Here is a 22,580-nt window from a genome sequence, read left to right on the forward strand (position 1 = left end):
CAGATACCGACACTTTATTTCAGATTATGGGCTACAGCTTAAAAGTTTTTAATTACAAAGGCGTGATCAGATTTTTTTTTTTACTGCTTTAGCTATTATTTTAAGCTTAATTTATTCCCGAGCCATGAGTTTTTGCTTCTTCAGTTTCTTCTGGGAGATCTTTTTCTTCTGTGCAACCTCCTCTTCTGCTTTGGGAATGATCTGTTCCTTCTCAGTCAGGATCATGTCAGTGTGGCAGGGGAGCTCCTGTGTGGGTTGATCCGACCTTGAGCTCTGTGAGTCCGGCAGCGCATCTTGGGGGCTTTGTTCACCTGGATGTGCTCAATGGCCAGAGAATCCACGTCTGAACCCTTCAGTTTAGCATGACTTTCTGCATTTTTAAGCATGTGAAGAAAAAATTCAGCACTCTCTTTGGGCCACCGACCCTGGTCCAATCCCACTGTTTGGCCTGGACACACCTACCAACACCACCATTGTACCGTCAGAAAGGCACACAATGCTTCTGCAGAGTGACGTCTTTCACATATTTGGTGGCTTTCCGGATGTGCATGCCTTTGATGGCTTGAGCAGTTTCACGGCGGTTCTTGAAGTGGACCCAGAGGGCCGAACCTCTTGATTTGCAGGATTTTGTAGGGTTTTCTGGGTCAAGTGATAGTGAACCATTTTGGCAGGTCATCTCAGGTCGCTACAGTTAGAGCAATCAGATTTTTTTTTTCCAAAACAGGGCAGGTGGCCAAATAAGTGTGGTTACCTGTGATGTAGAGTGTACTTTTTGAAACTTCATGAATATCTAGTAACCATTCCAGATATACTGAAACATCTTTAACGTATTGAGACTCAGTCATCTGTCTGTCTGGGGCATTTAACAACAGTACATATCCTCAATTGTGTACTGTACTGTAAGAAAATCCCGCATATTTTGTTGTATGTTTACAAAGGGAAATAGATAACAGTGATTTAAAAATGCATGTTCAGATAATGCAAGCTATGCAGTAAAAAGGTTTTTTGTGCCTCTCATGACCTCAGTGTCATCTCCAGAGGAATTCTTGTCATGGCGTTCTCATGTAACCTGCAGGATTCTACAAAACAACAACAAAACCTTCAGCTTTTTCTATGCAAATTAGCGATGGTTTGCATTGTACTTCCCTGATTTTTACTTACGTGTCAGGTGACTCTTCAAGCACAGCACGCAGGGATTAGCCCAGCTTCTTAACAGCTAATGGTTTGAGAGGCTGCGTCCAAAAGTATTGCTGCTAGTGGTCCGGTTCACACAGGCACCGATGATGTCTTCAAAAGAAAGCACACGCCTGTTTAGATATGTCTCTGACCTGTGCAAGGTGCAGGCTAGTTCTCAGTAATAGCTTGTCCTAGACCCCTCAGGGTGCCTTCAAAAGTAGGTTCAGCTAAAAATTTTTGTTGGGATCTGCTGGGCCAGCCACATCCAAGGAAGAATGGTCAGCTAAGGGTATGGAGGTTTATGTTTTTTTTTAATCATTTTATTGGGGTCTCGCTCATATAATTCTTATCACAATCCATCCATCCATGGTGTCAGTCACATTTGTACATTTGTTGCCATCCTCATTCTCAAAACATTTGCCTTCTACTTGAGCCCTTAATATCAGCTCCTCATTTTCCCCCTCTCTCCCCAATACCCCCTCCCTCACCAATACCCCCTCCCTCATGAACCCTTCCTAATTCATAATTATTATTTTGTCATATCTTACACTGTCTGACGTCTCCCTGCATCTACTTTTCTGTTGTCCTTCCCCCAGGGATGACGTTATATGTAGATCCCTTGTAATGAGTTCCCACTTTTTATCCAACCTTCCCTCCACCCTCCCAATATCTCCAGTCTCACCACTGGTCCTGAAGGGTTCATCCACCCTGGATTCCCTGTGTTTCCAGTTCTTATCTGTACCAGTCAGTGTACATCCTCTGGTCTAGCCAGACTTGTAAGGTAGAATTGGGATCATGATAGTGGGGGGAGGAAGCATTTAGGAACTAGAGGAAAGTTGTATGTTTTATCGTTGCTACACTGCACCCTGACTGGCTCGTCTCCTCCACAAGACCCTTCTATAAGAGGATGTCCAGTTGCCTAGAGATGGGCTTTGGGTCTCCACTCTGCATTCACCCTCATTTACAATGATATGGTTTATTCTGATGATGCCTGATACCTAATCCCTTTGACACCTCGTGATCACACAGGCTGGTGTGCTTCTTCCATGTGGGCTTTATTGCTTCTGAGCTAGATGGCCGCTTGTTTACCTTCAAGCCTTTAAGACCCCAGATGCTATATCTTTTGATAGCCGGGCACCATCAGCTTTCTTCACCACATTTGCTTATGCACCCGCTTTGTCTTCAGCGATTGTCTCAGGAAGGTGTGCATCTTGGAATGCCAGTTTAATAGAGCAAGGTGTTCTTGCATTGAGTAAGGACTTGAGTGGAGGCCCAATGTTGATCTGCTGCCTTAATGCTAAACACATAGATCTATTTCCCTACCCTCCTCTATAAACCTATCTAAGCATGTTTTGGACTCAAAGGTGAGTTTTTGTTGTATACGTTCACTGGCATAATTCATGTTTCCTGAAATTCAGTATTTATATTAAAGAGAGTTGGACTATCCATCATGCCAATCAATTTTAGAGCATTCATTCTTGAGACTTGTTTGGAGGTCCTAGCAGGGGAGCGCAGCTACTCGTATACCCTTGACCAAACGACGGCCTTCCTATTGGGGAAGGTCGTCCTCTTCAACCGAGCACGCAGCTTTGGGAGGGACGCACATGGAGAGGTGAGGGAGGACGGGGACACCCGCCCTAGCCAGCCAGATCAGCTGAATCAACCCTGGCAATCAATGGGGTGACAGATGTCACAGCTAGATTGCCCTCACATCCGAGCATTCATTCTTATATCTATTAGTAACTCTCCATTTTCTCCCAACTCCCTAGTCATAACCCTAAGAAAGTCATCATGTAGTTGCTGGCCATACAGATTTCTCTCTCCTGAGTTACATATAAAGAAAGTAAAGTTTTTTTTTAATGAAACAAAACCAGCAACTAAACAATAAAAGACATTAATGCAGAAGGTGGGAGAATGTAACAAAACAAGGAAAAGTTTACGGTGGGCTAAAAATATAGCAACTGATGAGACATTAAATTTTACCCTAACTCCATCTGTAAGAATCCACATCCTGATGCACACCCTCCGTGCGCAGGACAGTCTAATGGTAAAATGGTTTCATCCCTAAAATTCCATTTGAGGGCCATCAAGGTCCCTGTAATTCACACTGCAACCATTTATCAGAAGGAACGATTTTCTTATTTTTCACAAGGTCATTACCAAAGTATATCCAATTTTTAAGGCTGCATCCAAGATGAGAACCCTTGGGGGATTTGCTGCTAATTTCCCATGCGTAGGTTCAACCAAAATTCAAATAGATTCAAAATGAGACTCTGGTACCAGGCTGATGTACAAGTGTCAACCCTCGAAGAACGTAGGTCTGGTGTTCTAATCCTGGATGCTCCGTGCACAATTACCGCCTCTTTAACTACGAGGGTACAGCCAAAAGTATCACAGACGGGCTCAGAATCCCAGGCTCAGTCCCTCTAGGCCTGGACTATTAGTCTTCAATGCACAAGGGATGACCATCCTCCCAAAGACAGTACGCATTAGGAGAAAATTCCCATGGCTCTATTTCAGAAATCTGCATTGGTGCTGATGCGTGTGTCTCAGGCCTGCAATACTCCTCCAGGAAATCCTGGGTGCTGACTTGGAACCGTTGTAGAAGGGCCCTGAGCCAGCCCCTCCATTCCAGGGGGCAGACCGGGCTGGCTCACCAGAAACGTTACCAACCCAGGTCTTGCTGAGCATGGCTGAGAAACAAAGTCAGAGATGGGATGAAAGTGACAGGAGAAAGCTTTAATTTGGTTCATCAAGCAAGAAGCCAGCCCTGAGAGCCCCCAAGGCTAGCTCTTGCAAAAGAGGAGTTTATCGATTTAGATATGCATACCGGAAAGTAAACTGGGGGGTGTAAATATGTCACACGTTTCCCAGTAGCGGTCACAAGTATGGATTAGGGCGGGATATGGTCCTTGCCGGCCTATGACTTATTGGACCCTTTGCTTTCCAATGTCTTCTAAGTTTACCTAGGGATGTCTTTCTGGAAACTTCTAGTTCCGCGATCAAAGCACTTTTCTGCTCGGGTTCCTTGAAGACAGTGGCTGCCCTTTCTTTGCATGTCAGGTGGGCCAGGTCTGGTTAACACTGATACTTCCCTGCTGTGATGGGGTCTATTTTCCCAGCATGAAAACAGCTAAAAAGAGACAGTTTATCCATTGAGAATGTAGTTTAATTAGAGGCAAAATATGGGATATATATTCCAACACCCTGTGACAGCATCTCATACCCTAAAGGTAGGTTTTCGGGGATAGTCAGTCACCTCCCAGGATCTAGGACCAGGACTTGGGATTTCTAAGGATTTATCTTTATGGACGTCAACTTCCAGATGATTTCCCCAGCACAGCAGCTGGTGAAGCTCGACTCTCTCCATTTGACTTATCCCCACCAAGGGCTTTCACCGCTGCAAAACAAGGCCTCCTCTTTTTAAAAATAGATCATGTTATTGGGGCTTTTATAGCTCTTATCACAATCCATCCATTACGTCAAGCACAGTTGTGCATATGTTGCCATCATCATTTTCAAAACATTTCTCTCTACTTGAGCCTCTACAACCCACCTCCCCACCCCCATGAACCTTTGATAATTTATATTAAAAAAACCTTTTTTTGGTTCCTCTTATACATCAGAAAGATGTGGGGGGGGGATGAAATATAAAGGCAGTTTTATCTGATCGTTTTGAAGCGCTCTCATAAAAACACATAATAAAGTGGCTGCGTGTGCAAAATTCACAATTATTTTCAACTTTTTTTAAACTCAATGCTGGGTATCAAGTTAATTCAGATGCATAATGACCCTATATATATCAGTGGTTCTCAACCTTCCTAATGCCTCAACCCTTTCATACAGTTCGTGTGGTGGGGACCCCCAACCAGAAAATTATTTTTGTTGCTACTTCATCACTGTCATTTTGCTACTGTGATGAATCACGCAGTCACCGTGAAAGGGTCGTTCGACCCCCAAAGGGGTTGCGAGCATGTTATATAGGATTTCACGATCATAAATCTGCACGGGAGCCGACAGCTTGTGGGTGCGAATCACTACGTGGGTCCTTACACCTAGGTACAGGCTCACAAAAGGGAATGGATCTGGCACACAGGCGGCTTCCTTGTACACAGTTGATGTTCAATTCATGACTAATTAAGTAGTGTCCTGACTGAGATAAGACTTGTTCACTCCAGGGTGACAGAGGGAGGAAAAAACAGGAGCTGATACCAAGGGCTCAAGTAGAAAGAAATTGTTTTGGAAATGTTGGTGGCAACGTATGTGCAAGTGTGCGTAACTCCAATATTGGCATTGGTTATAAGATTTGTAAGAGCTGCCCAATAAAGTGATGCATAATAATAATAAAAAGATTTGTTTATTCTTGAGTCTCCTATAACCCAAGTTTTAAAATCACAATTCACGCTTCCCTTCTATGCCAATGTTAGTCTTTGTAAAAGTGTACACAGCAGAACATTTTCCTGTTAAATTTCACACGTCCACTTTGGTAACACTGATTGCATTATGTTAAGCCGCTCTCACCAGGAGCCGTGGATAATTTTCATCAGCAGAATAAAAACTCAATGCTTACGATGAATCTGAACCGTCTCTTACGCTAACCAACCCTCTCTGTATGCACAAAACAGATTTCTTTTAGTGGGATTGTTTGTGAATGGAAAGGGGTCTGATTTCTCCAGGTCATTCCTGAACCCTCTAAATTTTATCTCACATCGTCCACGGCCTTCATGTCCGCACTGAAGTCAGAATTGTCCTCAAAGAGGCCGACTCTCTGTAGTATGGTCACTTAGAAACTGGACTCAGGTTGGAGAGAATCCATTTGTTTTTAGACGTGGGAGGGAGGTGGCTCTGCTTCCAGAAGCCCACAGGCAGACAGGGAAGTATCCACAGGGGAGGGAGCTGTGTGTGTGCTTTTTGAATCCCTGAACAACTTTGAGTGCGGTGGGCGACTGAGGCTTTGAAGTGTGCTGGTCGGGTGTCTTTGTGATAAAAGGAAGCAGTCACCATGGGTCTAGCTCACTGGTTCTCAACCTTCCTAAGGCCGTGGCCCTTTAATACAGCTCCTCTTGTTGTGGTGAACCCCCAACCATAACATTATTTTTAAAATTGGGGCTCATACAACTGTTATCACAACAGAACATTATTTTCATTGCTACTTCAACACTGTCAGTTTGCAACTGTTATGAATCGTTATGTCAATAGCTGATAGGCAGGATGTATGTTCTTTGTTACAAATTGAACATCATTAAGGCCTAGTGATTCATCACAAAACAACAGGTCATTATATATTGTGATATGTTTGTGTTTTCCCACGGCGACCCCTGTGAAATGCTCAGTTGACTCCCCAAAGGGGCTGAGACCCACAGGTTGAGAATCTCTGGTGTAGCTGTTCTCTACTCAGGCAGCCTGTGGGGAGGGTGTTTCCAACCAGACCCGAGGATTATGTGGGAAACACCTGCTTACTTAAGGCATACCCAGTTTGGGGAGCATTAAATAAGAGTCCCTGCAAAGACAAATTCCGTGAAGAAGTAAAACTGACGGCCATGCAACTCCCCCAGGGCTTCCTAACGTGTCACGTCGCCAGTGATGTTCTGAAATCCACACACCTGGTCACCATGGAGATCCGACGCTTGCCAGGGTAGTTTGTGCAAGACGGAAGCCAAGCGTATTGGGAAGGATTCTTTCCATGCCAGGTATTCATTTTAATCACATCTTCTCCCTTAAATTAAACATATTGAACATGATCCACTTGGCAGGGGATGGAGTATTGTTGTAGGTAAGAGTGAGTTTTGAACGTGAATTTTTATTTATTTTTTAAAATACTGATCACTCACCTGTTCCTTTTTTTTTTACTCACGTTCTTTCTGTGAGGTTAGCGATGGCCAGTCTCTGTGTGTGTGTGTGTGTGTGTGTGTGTGTGTGTCTGTGTGTGTGTGTTTCAGTACGTTTTTGTGTCTATCAAATCCAGGGTAGGTAAATCTGTAGAGACAGTATCCACATTAATGGTGTCAGGTGAGGATAGGGAGCAATGGGGAGCTAAAAATCATGAGAACAAGAAAGAAGAAAATGTTCTACAATCAATTGTGCTGATGATTGCAAACCCAATTTTTTACAGTAATCAGTTTATTCCCTTTTTTTGCAATACCATTTTTGATATGACCAAACTATTGAATTATTGGATACGTGCATTCCGTACAAATGAAACTGTAAAAAATATGCTGTGGGGAAAAGAAATCATCCATGAGCTCACTCCCAGTGGCATTCCAAAATAAGAGTGACCAAAAAGCACACTGTTACTGCTGAGTGGATGGGGATTTGCAGAAATCCTGTCAGAGAGTCAAGGAGCCCAGACTAATCCTAGGCTGCAAACCTCCAAGGAAACAAAGCATCTCCTTTTCCGCCCACAGACTGGGGGTTAGAACAGATGACCTTTTGCTTAGCAACCAATTCCTTGACCATCTCCCACCTCACAGTGGACCAGGGTTCCTGCCTGTCTGGGTGGACGAGAGAAACAAATTCTTAGACACTCATGTGTGTGTAAGAAAGTACTTTACCTAAAACAGCAATTGAATATGGAGAAAACATCCCAGTCCAGATCAAGCCCTTAAGTCTGATCTTAGCCCATGTGTCCAATATCAATCTATAATTTCCTCTTCAGACTCACGGAATACATGCAATAACGCTGAATGCAGGACAATCACAGGCCAGTGGGTGGAAGGTCTTGTGGATCCAGTGGTGGTGAAAGCATCTCGGTGCTGGTGTGGTCTCTATGTGGCTCCTCCAGCTCCAGGGCTCTGGTTCCATCACGAGTCTCCATGTGACTTGTCAGCAGGAAGACAAGCAGAGTGTCTGCCTGTCTCTGCCTCCAGCGAGCTATTTATCTCCATGGTGCCTCCCAGTGACGTCATCAAGCTGCGACCTGATTGACAGGCTGGACTCCAACCCTTTGTAAATTGATACCAGATTATCTAAGTACCACAGATGCTTCTACCTATGAGTCTTTTTTTGTTTTATTTTATTCATTTATTTTTTAAAAATCATTTTATTGGGGCCTCTTACAGCTTTTAAAAAAACATTTTATTAGGGGCTCATACAACTCTTATCACAACCCATACATATACATACATCAATTGTATAAAGCACATCCATACATTCCCTGCCCTAATCATTTTCAAAGCATTTGCTCTCCACTTAAACCCTTTGCATCAGGTCCTCTTTTTTCCCCTCCTTCCCCGCTCCCCCCTCCCTCATGAGCCCTTGATAATTTATAGATTGTTATTTTGTCATATCTTGCCTACCTATGAGTCTTATTAAAGTTACTGTGAAAGCCCACATATTCTGAGACATGGTCCCAGTAAATCCAAGAACACTGGCATCCATTAAAAACAAGTCAAAGGAACCCTAAGCCCCAAACAAAAGAAAACCCAATGACACAGAGTGGATCCTGGCAGAGTAGAAGCGGGTTCCTGAGGGTTTTCCAGGCTGTGATGTTCATGGGCACGGCCTTTTCTACACGATCCTACTACGTGGACTTGAAACCCCAACCTTTAAGCTAATCGCAGAGCTTCAACCACTGTTGGCCAGTCACCTTGAAAAGTAAAGGGACCTGAACCAATCATACACGTCCCTGATTCAAAATGACTTGATTTGCGAAATCAATCTGCCTGGTTGTTCTCTGCCCAGTTCACATTCTCATAAGCTCATCAACATGCACAGCCACGTAGATGCGACTGGGTCCCCGGGGCGGAGGAAGTGTTTAAGCACAAAGCCACTAACCAAATAATTCAGACTAATGAGCTCCTGTAAAACACACAGCCACGGGGAGCCTCTGCACACAGGAACCCGTGCTGTCCCAAAGAATGCAGAGGAATCAAGCAAAATGGAAACTATTTCAAAACCAACTTGTCCCCTCGGTTACTGCAGAAAATTTTATTGACTCGCTAATAACATCTTTTAAAAACCTGTATCATAAGAACCCAGGATTTAAGAGGGTTGGAAAATGTATCAGGATGGGAGAGAATGGAGTTCTGGTTTGGAAGGGATGAACTGTGGTGTAAAATAAAACAAACCCGTGAGACTCGTTTTATTGTGACATTAGCTTTATTGCGAAAGTCTAGAACGGATCCAGCAATATCTTCAACGCATTAAGGACATGAGAGTCATATGACAACATACAGTGTACGGGCATCAAAAGCTCACGGAGAAAGAACTTTAAATAAACCTAATGAAATCCCTCACATACTGCTCTATCCGATAGAATATTATCCCTTTTAATATAATAGTTTAAGAAATTGTTTGTTGTACAGTGTAGGCTATATAATATGCTGAGATAGTTAAGGTTTATTGTGACCACCTGGCCGATAAACACATGTGGGATTAATTGAAGGCAGAGAGATAAATGGCTCGGTGAGCCTCACCTTGCTTTGTGATGGTCGGACCAGGGTGCAGCTGCCTTAGCCAGTTCCCTGCTTCAGCTGGCAAGGCTCACTTCCCGCAAGACATCCCTGAGGAGAAGCCACATGGACCTACCCCACTGCAGCCTTGGATGCTGGAGCAGCTGTGTGGAGACCCCTGCCAGCACTGAGATGCATACACACTCACTGATTCGGCTTTCTTCCTGCAGTCGGCATCATTGCATGTGCTTTGTGAGATGGAGGCGGACTTTGTGGATTGGTGTCAGACATACGGTCCAATGTTAGACTTATGGGCTTGGACAGCACTGGGCTGGGATGCTTTCTTAATGTGCAATTACCCTTTATATTAAAGTCAGTCTCATATACATATGAGTTTCTGTGAATTTGTTTCTCTAGTCTACTCAGACTAACACATATGCTATTGTATAATTAACATAATAACACATTATCACCCTTACTAATACGCTATATTATGTTTCAGATATAGGTCATATAGTTTATATTATGCTGTAAGTTATAGAAAATAGCATGCAACATATTGTATTACAATATAATGTTGCTATAATGTTTTGTACTTTATATCGCTAAGTTTTAAATGCATTAGATGCTAGATAACAAAATATAATATTTGTTCAGCATAACATCTAAGTCTACAGGTTGCGACATCACGCACATATACAATCCAAAGTACAAATCAAGCCCTGCAAAGCCTATTAAACACTGAGGGACTTAACAGGGGATTCAAAAAGTTTGTGGGAAAACAGTCTGTCATGACAAGTGGCCTCTATTTTGTGAGGCAGACACCACAGTGATAATAACGGCGAGTCGTAATTATGTGTAAGAAAAACAAAATATTAAGTATTTCGACAGTCTGAAATTACTGCCTTCTGAGCAACATTCCAAGTCTAAAAGGCGAAACTGCAATCTTTGAAATAAGAAAGTGCACTGAAATGTGAACATAAACTGGGGCGTGAATGACCAAGAGTCTAAGAACGAAGAGAACATCCCAAAATTGTGGTGATGATCGTACAGCTCCTCTTGATGTGACTGCGCTATTTAACTGTTGGATTTGTGAATGTCAACAATACTCAAAAAACATAAATAAACTACTCGGAAGCCTAATGCAAAATTTAGTTGCACGAAAAATAGCATCCATCAAACACTTAGGACATAGAAAACAGCATTGGCTAAAGGCTATAGCGTGAAGCTTTACATGGAATTGCCCCAGCCTTTTAAAAGAAAAGTTTCATTGGAATGTAACTCACACACCGTAAAACACGCTTACTAATTAGTACGATAAAATATTAAAAAATAATAATTAGTACAAATTATGTAACCCTCACCACAATCAATTTCAGATGATGTTCTTCCCTGTATTCGTTAGCTCCCAATGTACCCCCAACCTTCCCTGCCATTGGCCTAGGTAATTATCAGTGCATGCTCCATCGATCCTCCTCTCCTGGATTACATACAGGGAAACCACACGAAATATACGCACACGCAACAAAAAACGACAAGTCAAAAACCAAGAAGACCCTCAAACCCAAAGTAGAAAGTATCAACACAAATCTTAAATGGGTCAAGAGGGAGACGAGATGATAAGGTGCTACCTTTTACTACGACGACACCTGGCATCTGGTCGACAGTGCTGTCTTCGCCACATCCCCAGACGATGGATAGGGGGATTCACCAGAAGCTTAATCCACGTGGGGACCCTGGATTTGGGGGATCCCACTGCCGAGTTCAGCCTTATGCCTCCACACGAGGGCTGGCGTGCCTAGCTCTGTAGTCAGGAGAGTAGAGAGCAGGGCTTCCATAAACGTTCTACCAGGTCCTCAGTTTCCCACAGAAACCTAGAAACCAAAGCTGACTGCGGGAAAAATAACATCCATCGAAACCCTGAAACACATCGCACAGAATTTGCTACAGGCGATTTCACGAAGCTTTATTTGAAATGGTCACGGGCTTTTTAAGAACAGCTTTATCGGCGTAGACCTCACACACCGTACGATTAAGTGCTTAATCAAATCAAGAAGAGTTGTACCATCGCCTTCCCCAGAACCGATTTCAGAACACCTCCTCTCCGGCCTCGTTAGTAACGGCCAATTGCCCCACGACTTCCCCTTCCTTCCACGGCACTAGGGAATTATGCGTGCAATTCCTAAAGCTGTTCCTGATCCTGGCCTGGATGCACAGGAAAATCTCATACACACCCAAAAAACACAGCGGTGGCCATTCAAAACAGAAGTGCCTCCAACAAAAAGCTAAAAATATTAGCTGGAATCAAGTTAATTAAATGGGTCACAAGGGAGATCAAATGGCAAGGTGTTACCCATTCACCGAACTACATCTGCCATCATCAACTTGACAAGCGTCCTCTGTCTGGTCACATTGCACCTTCCTAGACCACGGTCAGAGGGGATTCGGCGGGGGCTTAATCCATGCGAGGACCTGGGCCTTCAGAATCTCCGCTGATCACAATTTATCTTGGAATGAGAAAGGGTCCAAGATTGTAGCGGCGTCGTTAAAATAAGAGTCATTTCTCCTGAAGATACTTATCCCTTGAATTCACACCCTTCCTACAAAAAAGTTATTAACGTACAACCATCTCTTCGCTGCGAGTTCCAGGACGTAAAATGGGGTGAAGAGTGACCAGAGGCTTTCGGCACCTCCTGCATTCCTGGCGTTCTTCTCGATAAGAGACGGGGTTTCTCCGCCTGGGAAGCTGTCCTTTCTTCCTGACCCTTGTAAGACACCCTGCTCCCGCCCCTCTGTTGTGGATACGTAGTTTTGTCGTAAGGTGTGAGGATATTTTACAAGCGTTCCCACGCGGCTTTCATTCAGAAGACAACTGCCCACGGTGAGTCGTTTCATGCCTACAGGGATGGAAGGAATCCTTACACGGTCTCCCGCGTTCTCGACACGCCTGACGTCTCGCTCCACTGTGGGTGTACCCATGTTAAGTGCGGGGCGCTGTGTCACAGAGGCTCGCCCACCTTCCTCACACCTAAAAGACCCCAGTCACCGTGAATCCCGTTACGCTGAGAGGGCTGAGGACCTGCCGGAAAACCTTTCTGCCGCACCTCACAAGTGGAAAACCTTCTACGCACTGCAAAGTGTGAGGTCTTCTGCGCACCGCAAGGTGTGAGGAAGACGTGAAAGCTTGCCCACACTGCCCACATTCACAGTCTCTCCACTGGGAATTCAACTACGTACGGAGCCCAGCTGAAGGCCCGGCAACATTCTTTAACATTTCATGATGCCTCTCTGTCTCTTCCACGTGGGTTTGGATGTGATGGGACAGGCAACCACGGAGAACCTGGAGTACTTATATTTCCTGGAGTATTTATAGTGCAGTGCTTATATTCCCAACGCCCCTCTCCACCGCGAGTGAATAGATGTGCAGGGAGGATACGATACATTCCCACGTAGCTTACATTCTCCGGGACCTTACTCCACAGTGTGTTCTGTGTACAGCAAGCTGGGAGGGATCCCCAAAGGCTCTCCCACCCGGTTTGCATGAACAGCTCCGCTCCCACTGTGAGCCCAGTTATGCTCCATGAGCTTCGTGAGCTGACGGAAGGCTTTCCCACACTGCTTACTTTCATAGGAATTCTCTCCAGTGTGCGTCCGCCTGTGTTTACTCAGGTTATCGGAACGACTGAAGGCTTTGCCACATTCCTTGCAAGGGTAGGGCCTCTCCCCAGTATGAATCCTCTGATGCTTGGTAAGGTTGGACGGCAGTCCGAACACTTTCCCACATTCCTTACAAGCGTAGGGCTTCTCCCCGCGGTGCAGTCGGATATGCATGAACAGGTACGAGGAGCTCGTGAAGCTCTTCCCACATTCCTTACATCCGTACGGCTTCTCCCCGCGGTGGACTCTCAGATGCAGCGCGAGGGCGGAGGAGCTGGTGAAGGCTTTGCCGCATTCCTTGCACGCGTAAGGCCTCTCCCCGCTGTGATTTCTTAGATGCTTCGTGAGATTGGAGGGGTGTCCGAAGGCTTTCCCGCACTCCTTACATCCGTAAGGCTTTTCTCCCCGGTGAAGTTTTCCATGGAGAGTAAGGTACGAGGAACTAGAGAAAGTTTTCCCGCATTCCGTGCATTCATAAGGCCTCTCTCCGTGGTGAATTCTCACGTGCCGGGTAAGGTAGGAGGCAGTGATGAACGTTTTCCCGCACTCCGTACACGCGTACGGCTTCTCCCCGGTGTGAGTCCGCGTGTGCTTGTGAAGGGTATCGGACACACTGAAGGTCTTCCCGCATTCCTTACACTCGTACGGTCTTTCTCCGCTGTGAATCCTTAGGTGTTTAATGAAGTTGGAGGAATGCCGAAAGGCTTTCCCACATTCCTGACACGGGTACGGCTTCTCTCCACTGTGAAGTCTTCCGTGGATGGTAAGGTACGAGGAACTCGTGAAAGCTTTGCCGCATTCCTTGCACGCGTAAGGCCCCATTCCCTGCTGAGTTTGCACAGGCTGGGAGAGGGAGGAGGAAGGTCTAAAGTCCTTCCCACATTCCTGGCCGACACAAGGCTTGTCCAAGCCGTCGGGTGTTTTACGTAAAACTAGGGGTGGCGGGTCACCGTTGGACTTGGTAAATCCTTGACCATCACAGTGGTCATCTCTCAGGTGTGTCCAACGGGCTGAGAAATTAAAGACAACGTCTCCTGATTTCCGGCATTCAGAGCGCCTCTCACCAGAGGCTGTCCTCCCGGGATTCTTAAGGGTTGTCAAGCAACCGAATTCCTTCCTCTCACGTAGCTCCTGGATATGGGATTCCTGTCTTTTAAGAGTCCTGACCGGGGCGGCTTCATTAAAGTGACAACTGCTGGCTTCTCCACACAGATCCCAGCCGCAGGTATTGCATCCTGGGCGAGATCCGACACGGTGATGGTACGATGAGGGATCCAGGAAGAGTGTTCCACACGCACCGCACTGAAACGGATTTCCTTCTGGAAGGCTGCTTTGTGTCTCAGTCAGATCTGGAGCCTGGAGGGAGGTTTTCCCGCAGCGTTCAATCGTTTCCCAGAGTTTTTCCATTCGAGGATTTCTGTGAAAAACAAGCGAAATGCTGTTGTAAATAAATCCACTTGTTTTTCAAGATTAGCGAACACAGCAGACTTACCTGCTCTTTGCCCTAACATGTCTCACGTTCCATTGGATTTATCCATTAACAGCGTTATTGTCGTTTTTTAATTTATCAAATAGAGGACTTCTTGATTATTGTGTCTGAGTAGTTTTTTAAATAGTTAGGAAATCAGTTATGAAAACGTTGTCCTGAGGAAATTCCGTAAACACCTTACAGCTGAGATGATGCACATACGGACACACACACACAGGAACACATATTAGTATGCGGCCAAGCTTGGACTGAGCTCACAGCAGTTCAGGAATTGCCAATGGAAAGAAGGCTAATGCAGGCAGATGGCTCCCGGAGGTTTCGGGATCCGTAAAGACTGGTGATTACAGGCAGCGTTTGGAAGTAGCGCACCTGGTGAGAGGTGCAGATGTTCGATGATTTCAGCGGACACTGACGGCTGCCTGAGCTGGAGTCAAAATCTGAAGGGAGACACATACGTAATGTTTCCACTTGCCCTCCTTCCGCGAACAATTCCTGAACTGTTATAAGCAGGTTTCCATGGGATGCGGAATGGACGCCCAGTAGGTTCCAGTGTTTTTATTTTAATGTCAAGACGCTTTAGGATGTTCTCTTGAAGGAACTGATACTTTTTTACAAATGACACTCACCTCCCGTGTCTGCCCTGGTTTCTACGCCGGGCATCACTGACATGGAATTCCGAGCTTTCCGCTGACAGGGAGGACCAGGTGTTTTCCGTGAAGAAATGCACGATTTGTTCACTCGATACTTGTACACCGTCCTTCACGTTTTCAGAGACTGACCCAAGAATCCAAGTTAGGGTTCGAAATTTGAAACAAAAAGTAAAGGAATTATTAGGGGCAAGGGCACAAAGCGAGCCGCATGTCACGGTTTCAACTACTTTCTGCCATGGATGACCAGTTATTTTCGATGCTGTATTTCCATCAGGGCCGAGATCAATGATGAGTTAAATAGCTGTCACTGGGAGAGGTGAACTGAAAGATCCGGAACGTGACAGGCAGGAGGCTTTGAAAGCGGGTCTCCCTGATCACAGGTGTGTCTTCCCCAATATCTAAGCAAGCTCAGGTATCTTTGGCTGTGTTTTCAAGACAAAGAAAGTACTCAAATGGATCGAATCAAATGCAAATCCTTCCACGGATGAAGGATCTTTCATATAAATCTTGCTCCGGGTGTTTCTCAACACAGTTGTCTTGGGAATACACTTCTGTTCCCTGTCCTAAGAGTGTTCTCTTGTTCCTCTGGGAATACAAATGGGAAAAACTGAAGTGATCCCCGGAGAAATAGGCACAGCAAAAGGCACGGCAGAGAATACACATGTCCCTCATGCCAAACCAGTATTTTCCATTTAGGAACCTCCTAGGTTGAATCAGGGTAAGAATTATTTCCAATGAAATGAGATTGTCCAACTTGGGATCAACACAGTAAATTCTCTACAAGATCCAAATCATCCTCTTAGAGAATCCTAGTGAGTGTGGAGCAAATGCCGCTACTGAACACAGTTAAAGAGACTCAGTTTCTCGTCACAAGACACCTGAGAGTTCACTGTATTAACACAGTTCTATGTTCCTCGTGAAATCAGGTTATTTCAGGTCCAAGTAAAAGAGACCAGGCCCGTTTTACCAAACACTGCGCACTCCAACCTTCTTCACAAATATTGAGGCACGGTTAATGAAGACTTTTTTTTTGTTCAGTAAAACCATTTAAACACATACACGCACACGCACGCACAAACACACACCAGGATGTCGATCTTACCCACAAACGTCAAGTTTCTCAGTGTCTCCATCATTACATCGCTGTAGAGTTTCTTCTGAGGAAGATCCAGCAACGCCCACTCCTCCTGGGTAAAAACCACGGCCACATCCGCAATCAACTGCGACTGAGAGTCCTGAAACATCCCACACATCCTGGGTCAGCGAGGCTCCAGGCACCCCAGGGTGCGCAGGAACAAATGCAGAGGCTCAGACCTTGGGGAGGTCAGAATTTAGAGGGACCTGACAGCATGCTCTGGGTTCTACTTAGGTCAAGGTCTACTGCAGGGCACCGACGTCAGTCTCCTGCATTCACTGCCCACACTGACTCCCTCATGGCTTCTATCTCCTCCTCAAGGCTTAACACACACACACACACACACACACACACACACACACACACACACACACACATAGATGGTCTCTGCACAGTTCGGCTGAGAGCCCCTGCTGTCGGGCTGCTCACAGAAAGAGATGCATGAGCAGCGGCTGCAGGTGCTCTGAGCATAGAGGGTACATTTAAATAAAATTGAAAGGGAATTCTTCCACAAAACTCGAAGCTACACTTTTAAAATATCAAGCATGGTAGGTACATAATCTGCTGTCAATTTGAGATTGAAGAGGGAAGGGGTGGAGTTTAGCCTGTCAATCAGGTTGGAGCTCGATGACCTCGTTTGGAAGCACTAAGGAGATAAACAGCTCACTGGAGGTGGGACACATGCTCACTTCTTGTGACACATTCCTGCTGATGAGCCACATGGAGCTACACTAGCACTCGGGAGCTGGAGGAGCCACGTGGAGGCCACGCCAGCGCTGAGGTGCTTCCACCACCACTGGATCCACAAGACTTTCCACCCACTGGCCTGTGACCCTCCTGCATTCAGCGTCATTGCATGAGCTGCATGAGTCTGAAGAGGACTTTATAGATTGGTGTTGGACATATGAGCTAATATCAGACTATGGACTTGATCTGGATCAGGCTGGGACGTTTTCTCAATATTCAATTGCTCTTGTACATAAACCTCTTTCTTATGCACATGAGAGTCTCCTGGATCTGTTTCTCTTGTGTGCCCGGATTAACACATCAGGTAAGCTCAGCACGTTAAGGGGAAAGCCAGCCAAGAATACAGGCAAATTCATACTTCAGAAAATCTCAAAGGAGGCACAATAATCACTTTAGAAATCACGAGCTTCTGGACCCTAAGCTGGTAAAAGGGACACAACACTCATCTGCAGCTCACAGGCCATGAGTGTGGTTTATACTGAGTTTCAAACTTGGAGAGAACTACTTGCTGGGAAAAAAATTTTTTTTCAATAAACATGCTAATTTTAAAGACACGATGAAAATGAACAGATGTTGAAAGTTACCATGAAAGATTCGCTTTTCTTATAATGAAACCACGCAATGCAAACATCTAAAACCATTGTTAAATGGTGTGATACCTTTTAAAAAATCACAGAAGTATAAAACTTGGGCTCTCTTTCTAAACACAGTACCCAGGAATAATATTTTAGTTTATGCAGGAGAATACTTGTAAATAGTTAAGAATGTTTAAGGGGTTACTAGCTCTAGTACGACTCACTAAGTGTTAAGAGAAATCTTTAAGGACCTTCTTCGTGAAGCTTTAGAGTCAATTTTTATATGACTTAAAACCAGGATTTCAACGCAATTTGAGACACTGATCTCCAGTCCATTAACATTCTCAGTGGCAAGACACCAACGTCTTTACAAGTCTTCTTGCAAAGGAAACTGTAAGCCCAAGAAGTTAAATACCGACATCTCTTAGTAGAATTTCTCTACCAAAATAATTCTATTTTTTACTTTATGCTCTTCTTCAACCCTCTAGAGGACAAAAATAAATAGTATCAATAACGACATGGATTAAATACTAGATCCAGACATAGATAAAAGGACCACGACTCAGAGGTGGGAATCTCTGCTTTCCACACACAGGAAGTCTAAAAGGCAAAGCAATCACCACGGGGAAAAAGAAGATATTGCCGGGAGATCCCACACACACTAAAGATCCACGTGAACTCACTGTCCATCACACCACACCTTTGTTAATACCAAGAGAAGCAGCCCCATGAAAGACCTCATCAGCCGGATGCTCAACTAAGCCTCCCGCCCCACTTCACTAGCTTGTCACACCATGGGAGAGATGGAAGTGCCGTTTCAAGCTACACAGAAAATGCTCCAGTGCCGGGGGAAAGTCAAGAAGACTGTAGGTAGTCTCAGGATGGCTGGTCTCAGTCTCCACAGACAGAGCTCCTGCACCTTCAGAGTCTGGAACAGACTCTGACACTCAGCACAGAGCACCCAGTCCTGAGTGGGGATGAAGCCACCACAGGCAGCCGGGTCTGAGTCCGAGAGAGGGGAACCCAGGCACCCGAATCTTAATGCCACGTGTTTACAAAGACGGTTCTAGAGACCAGGGAGCAGGAACTCGGGATCCCTCCCAGGGCTCAGGTCCTTGCCAACGACTGGCCGCTTCCCCTCTTTGAGAAAGCACGGCTCCTCCCCCGGTGCCCATCAGGCCAGCGTCCCCACTTATGCTGAGCATCCCTGTTGGTAAGAACTCACCATTCTATGGCTGCACATCCTGTGGGATGTAGTCTCCGAGCCCAAGAAGCCAGGTCAGGAAGAGGAACTGGAGCGGACACAGAGCATGGGAGCCGTTCGGAGGATGAATTACACCTGGTTCACACCCCTCTCTGAGATGGGAATCCTTCCTCGGATCACGGATGTGCAAGATGGTGGCGTGAGATCCCCAGCTGACTGGACCAGGCTGGTGTCGCAGCAAAGCCCTGGAGATCCTGAGGGACGGACAGGAAGCAGTGTTGAGAAAACACAGCATGGCCGTCTTTGATTCAGGCTCAGGCTGCAACCCAAGGCGACTGCAGGGGAGGCAGAGGAGGCTCCAGCAGCCAGCGTACAAGCTACAGCCTCCAGCGCTCATTCCATGAAGTTAGAAGCCTCCACTGAGCTTTAATGACCTTCCATGCCACTGATTCCGCAGCAATACATCCATGACTGCATGCTCTCTTTTTTTGCCACGCACATTCCTTCTCCCGCCATGCACTGTACACACATCGTAAGTTTTGTTGCTTTAAAAATCATTCTATTGGGGGCTCGTACAGCTCTTTTCACAATCCGTACATCCATCCATCGTGTCAAGCACATGTTTCCATCATCATTCCCAACACATTTTCTGTCTACTTGAGCCCTTGGTATCAGCTTCTCATTTTTTCTCCTCCCTCCCGCCTGAACCCTTGGTAATTTATAAATTATTATTTTTTCTTGTCTTACACTGACTGATGTCTCCCTTTAACCAATTTTCTGTTATCTGTCCCCCAGCATGGAGATTATATGTAGATCCTTGTGATTGGTCCCCCCTTTCGACCCCCACCTTCCCCATATCCTCCTGGTATTGCTACTCTCAATATTGGTCCTGAGGGGTTTATCTGTCCTGGATTCTCTGTGTTTCCAGCTCTTATCTCTACCCGTGTACATGCTCTGGTCTAGCTGGATTTGTAAGATAGAATTGGGATCATGATAGTGCGGGTGGGTGGGGGGGGGAAGCATTAAAGAACTAGAGGAAGGTTGTATGTTTCATCGTTGCTACACTGCACCCTGACTGGCTCGTCTCCTCCAGGAGACCCTTCTGTAAGGGGATGTCCAGTTGCCTACAGATGGGCATTGGGTCTCCAGTCTGCACTCCCCCTCATTCACAATGATGTGGTTTTTAGTTCGCTCCCTAGGTTTTTGAGAAATCTGGGAGGGACCCCTGAGCACGATGTGCGGCTAGAACAAACCTGAACACACATCACGCTTTCCCTAAGGGGGGAGGGGGATGGTGCTCTCAAACTGGGCTGCAAACCACAAGGCCAGCAGTTCGAAACCACCAGCCAGCTCTTCAGGAGAAAGACAAGGCTTTTTCCCTCCTGTTAAGAGTTAGCCTCGGTAAATACCCTCGTGTTTAATGCCTCGCCAGCTGAGCTTGGCCGGTGTAACTTGCTTGAGCTTGACTGAGACCCTGACCCCCACACCTCCCATCACAGCGACCAGTTTTGACATCAACAGTGGCCAGGTGTGCCAACCTTGGAAATTCCCCTCCAAGTCTTCCCACCTTGTGTGAGTGACCAAGTCAGTGATTGATCGGCTCCCCCTGCTTGTGGTTTTATACCTTACAAGCCAAGTCTGTGCGGTATTGGGGGCCGGGGAGACTTCATGTAGAGCTGACTCCCGGTCACTAACTCTCAGTAGTCACTGTAGCCGTGGTTGCTCGGAAACAGGGCACATCAAGAACTCACGGGGACGTTGTACCATCACATGGGCTCGCTAGAAGTAGGGGGCAACACACCAGGCAGTGAGTTTGGTTTTACGGTTTTCCCGAAAGCACAACTCATGCCTGAATTCCCATTTCTTTCCACCCTGCTCCCCTTGCCAGCTGACTCCTCGGCTTTCACTTCTCGGTCTGAGTGTGCGGATTCCCTCTCTCTCCTCACCTTGACCCCAGTGCCCATCTCTTCTTTGACGACTTTCTCAAAAAAATAAATTCAAGGATCAGGTCAAGTGTCATGAATTTTCACCTTTACTGTTTTCCTGAACAAAAAACCAAAAAACTACCAGGACCTTGCTTACTGTAGTGATTTTGAAAGCCTCACTCTTCCTGAGTCAAAACTCACATCTCAAGCCTTCCCAGGTAATCCAGACTTACATGCAAGCGGAAGCAGCATTCCCGGTTCTGGAGATCCTGCAAGGGGAGATTTACCAACGGATGCCGCTGGGGCCAGGTAGATCACACGCTTGCACGAGGGTCTTTATGCACAACCAAGCTATATGCAAACATCTTCAAACGCTTCCTTAACCTGTTCCTAACAGGCTCGTCAGGCCAGACACCGGCTTTATCGAGGTGGCTGACTTGTGGCTCTCTGAGAGCAGAAGAATCTGTTCCAACTGGAATCCCCACTTACAGCTGCCTCACCCCACGTGCTATCAGCCCGGCCGTGCACGCAGCTCACAAACACTTCATTCTCTCCATCTCCCCTTGAATCTCTGCCCGGGCGGCATTCCCACCGGTGCATGGCCACAGGCTACTTCACTGCATCCTGACCTGCAGGTTTGCAAAAGGCCACAAGCACCAGGCCCCTGCCCAGAGGAGCCGTTTTTTGTGGGACTGGGAGATGCAGGGAGCACAGTCCGTGGGTCACAGTGCCTGTCATTTGCAAGACCCCTTTCCAGGGCAGAAATGAGAGGTGCCCAGTGCGTGTCTTCTCCCTGCAAAGACATCAGTGGGCTACGTAGGGCAGGCCTCCCACAAACCACTCCCCCATTTGTTGTTTTCTCGGCTGCAAAGGTTCTCTGGGGTCCCGGGGGGCGTACACCCCCTTGCCCCTGGGGAGATACCCCATAAGCACCCCCCAAAGCTTATCAGACCTGCAAGCGGCCCAGGGCGCAGGAAGGGCCTAAATGTGCATTGAAATCACGGCAATCGGACGCGCCCCCACCTCAGCCAGGTGCACGGGCAGATGGCGCCCCTGCGAGCACCCCGATTCCTACGGAAAAGCCCTCCCCTCACCCACCCGCCCCGCTCCCACCCGCGGGCACCGACTGCGATTAAAAAGGAGGCGCGGGGTCAGCAGGCCGCACCCGGCGCCCCGCACCCCGCGGATCTGCACCCCGCCCGATGCACGCACTCGCACCACGGCGCACCCCGAAACCCAGTCTGCAGGGGGTCCCCGGCCCGCGCGCCGAGCAACGCCGCTGCCACCCGGCTCCTGGGCGCCCTCGGCGGCGGCGGGGGGGCTGGCAGGGTCGGGGGGCGCGTTCCGGGCCCCGCGCGGGGTTTGTGGGGCGCTGCCCCGCGCACTAGGAGCGCGTCGGAATCGCCGCTGCGACCGGGGCCTCCGCGGGGAAAGAAATGAGCGCGGACGAGAGCGACTTCCGCTTCCGGTTTCGCTGGCCACGCCCCCTTCGGTGCCTCACTTCCGGCTTCCGTGCGGCAAACGGAGCGCTGTAACTCTGGACCGTCTTGCTCAGAGGTGACCAAGTCGCTGCCATTGAGTGGTGCCCACTCCCCGCAGCGGGCTGCTGCCCTTGGTTCTTCCTCGGAGACG

General features: G+C 46.9%; 1 protein-coding gene across 5 annotated transcripts; it reads right to left on the reverse strand.

Moving 5' to 3' along the window:
• Positions 1-8,412: 8,412 nt before the first annotated feature.
• On the reverse strand, positions 8,413-22,380 carry LOC142435562 (uncharacterized). Of its 5 annotated transcripts, none has more exons than XM_075539795.1 (6): positions 22,161-22,380; positions 20,648-20,802; positions 19,045-19,277; positions 16,465-16,597; positions 15,339-15,486; positions 8,415-14,640 (listed from the first exon to the last, which is right to left on the reverse strand). In XM_075539795.1, exons 3-6 carry the CDS (start codon positions 19,060-19,062, stop codon positions 13,038-13,040), a joined length of 1,902 nt encoding a protein of 633 aa, XP_075395910.1. In that variant the 5' UTR covers positions 19,063-19,277; positions 20,648-20,802; positions 22,161-22,380; the 3' UTR covers positions 8,415-13,037. The 5 variants fall into 5 exon arrangements, with proteins under 5 accessions (XP_075395912.1, XP_075395910.1, XP_075395909.1 ...); XM_075539794.1 differs by lacking the exon at positions 22,161-22,380 and adding an exon at positions 21,182-22,024; XM_075539796.1 differs by lacking the exon at positions 22,161-22,380 and adding an exon at positions 20,970-21,162.
• Positions 22,381-22,580: the final 200 nt, after the last annotated feature.

Source organism: Tenrec ecaudatus, chromosome Y (assembly GCF_050624435.1).
Source record: "Tenrec ecaudatus isolate mTenEca1 chromosome Y, mTenEca1.hap1, whole genome shotgun sequence".
Lineage (NCBI taxonomy): Eukaryota > Metazoa > Chordata > Mammalia > Afrosoricida > Tenrecidae > Tenrec > Tenrec ecaudatus.

Bases quoted from the DNA above. Each gene is read 5' to 3' on its own strand.
- LOC142435562 (XM_075539795.1), bottom strand. The intron at 15,487-16,464 runs GTAAGATCGACA...TTCTTGGGTCAG, and splicing joins GAGAAACTTGACGTTTGTGG to TCTCTGAAAACGTGAAGGAC. The intron at 14,641-15,338 runs GTGAGTGTCATT...TGTTTTTCACAG, and splicing joins AACCAGGGCAGACACGGGAG to AAATCCTCGAATGGAAAAAC.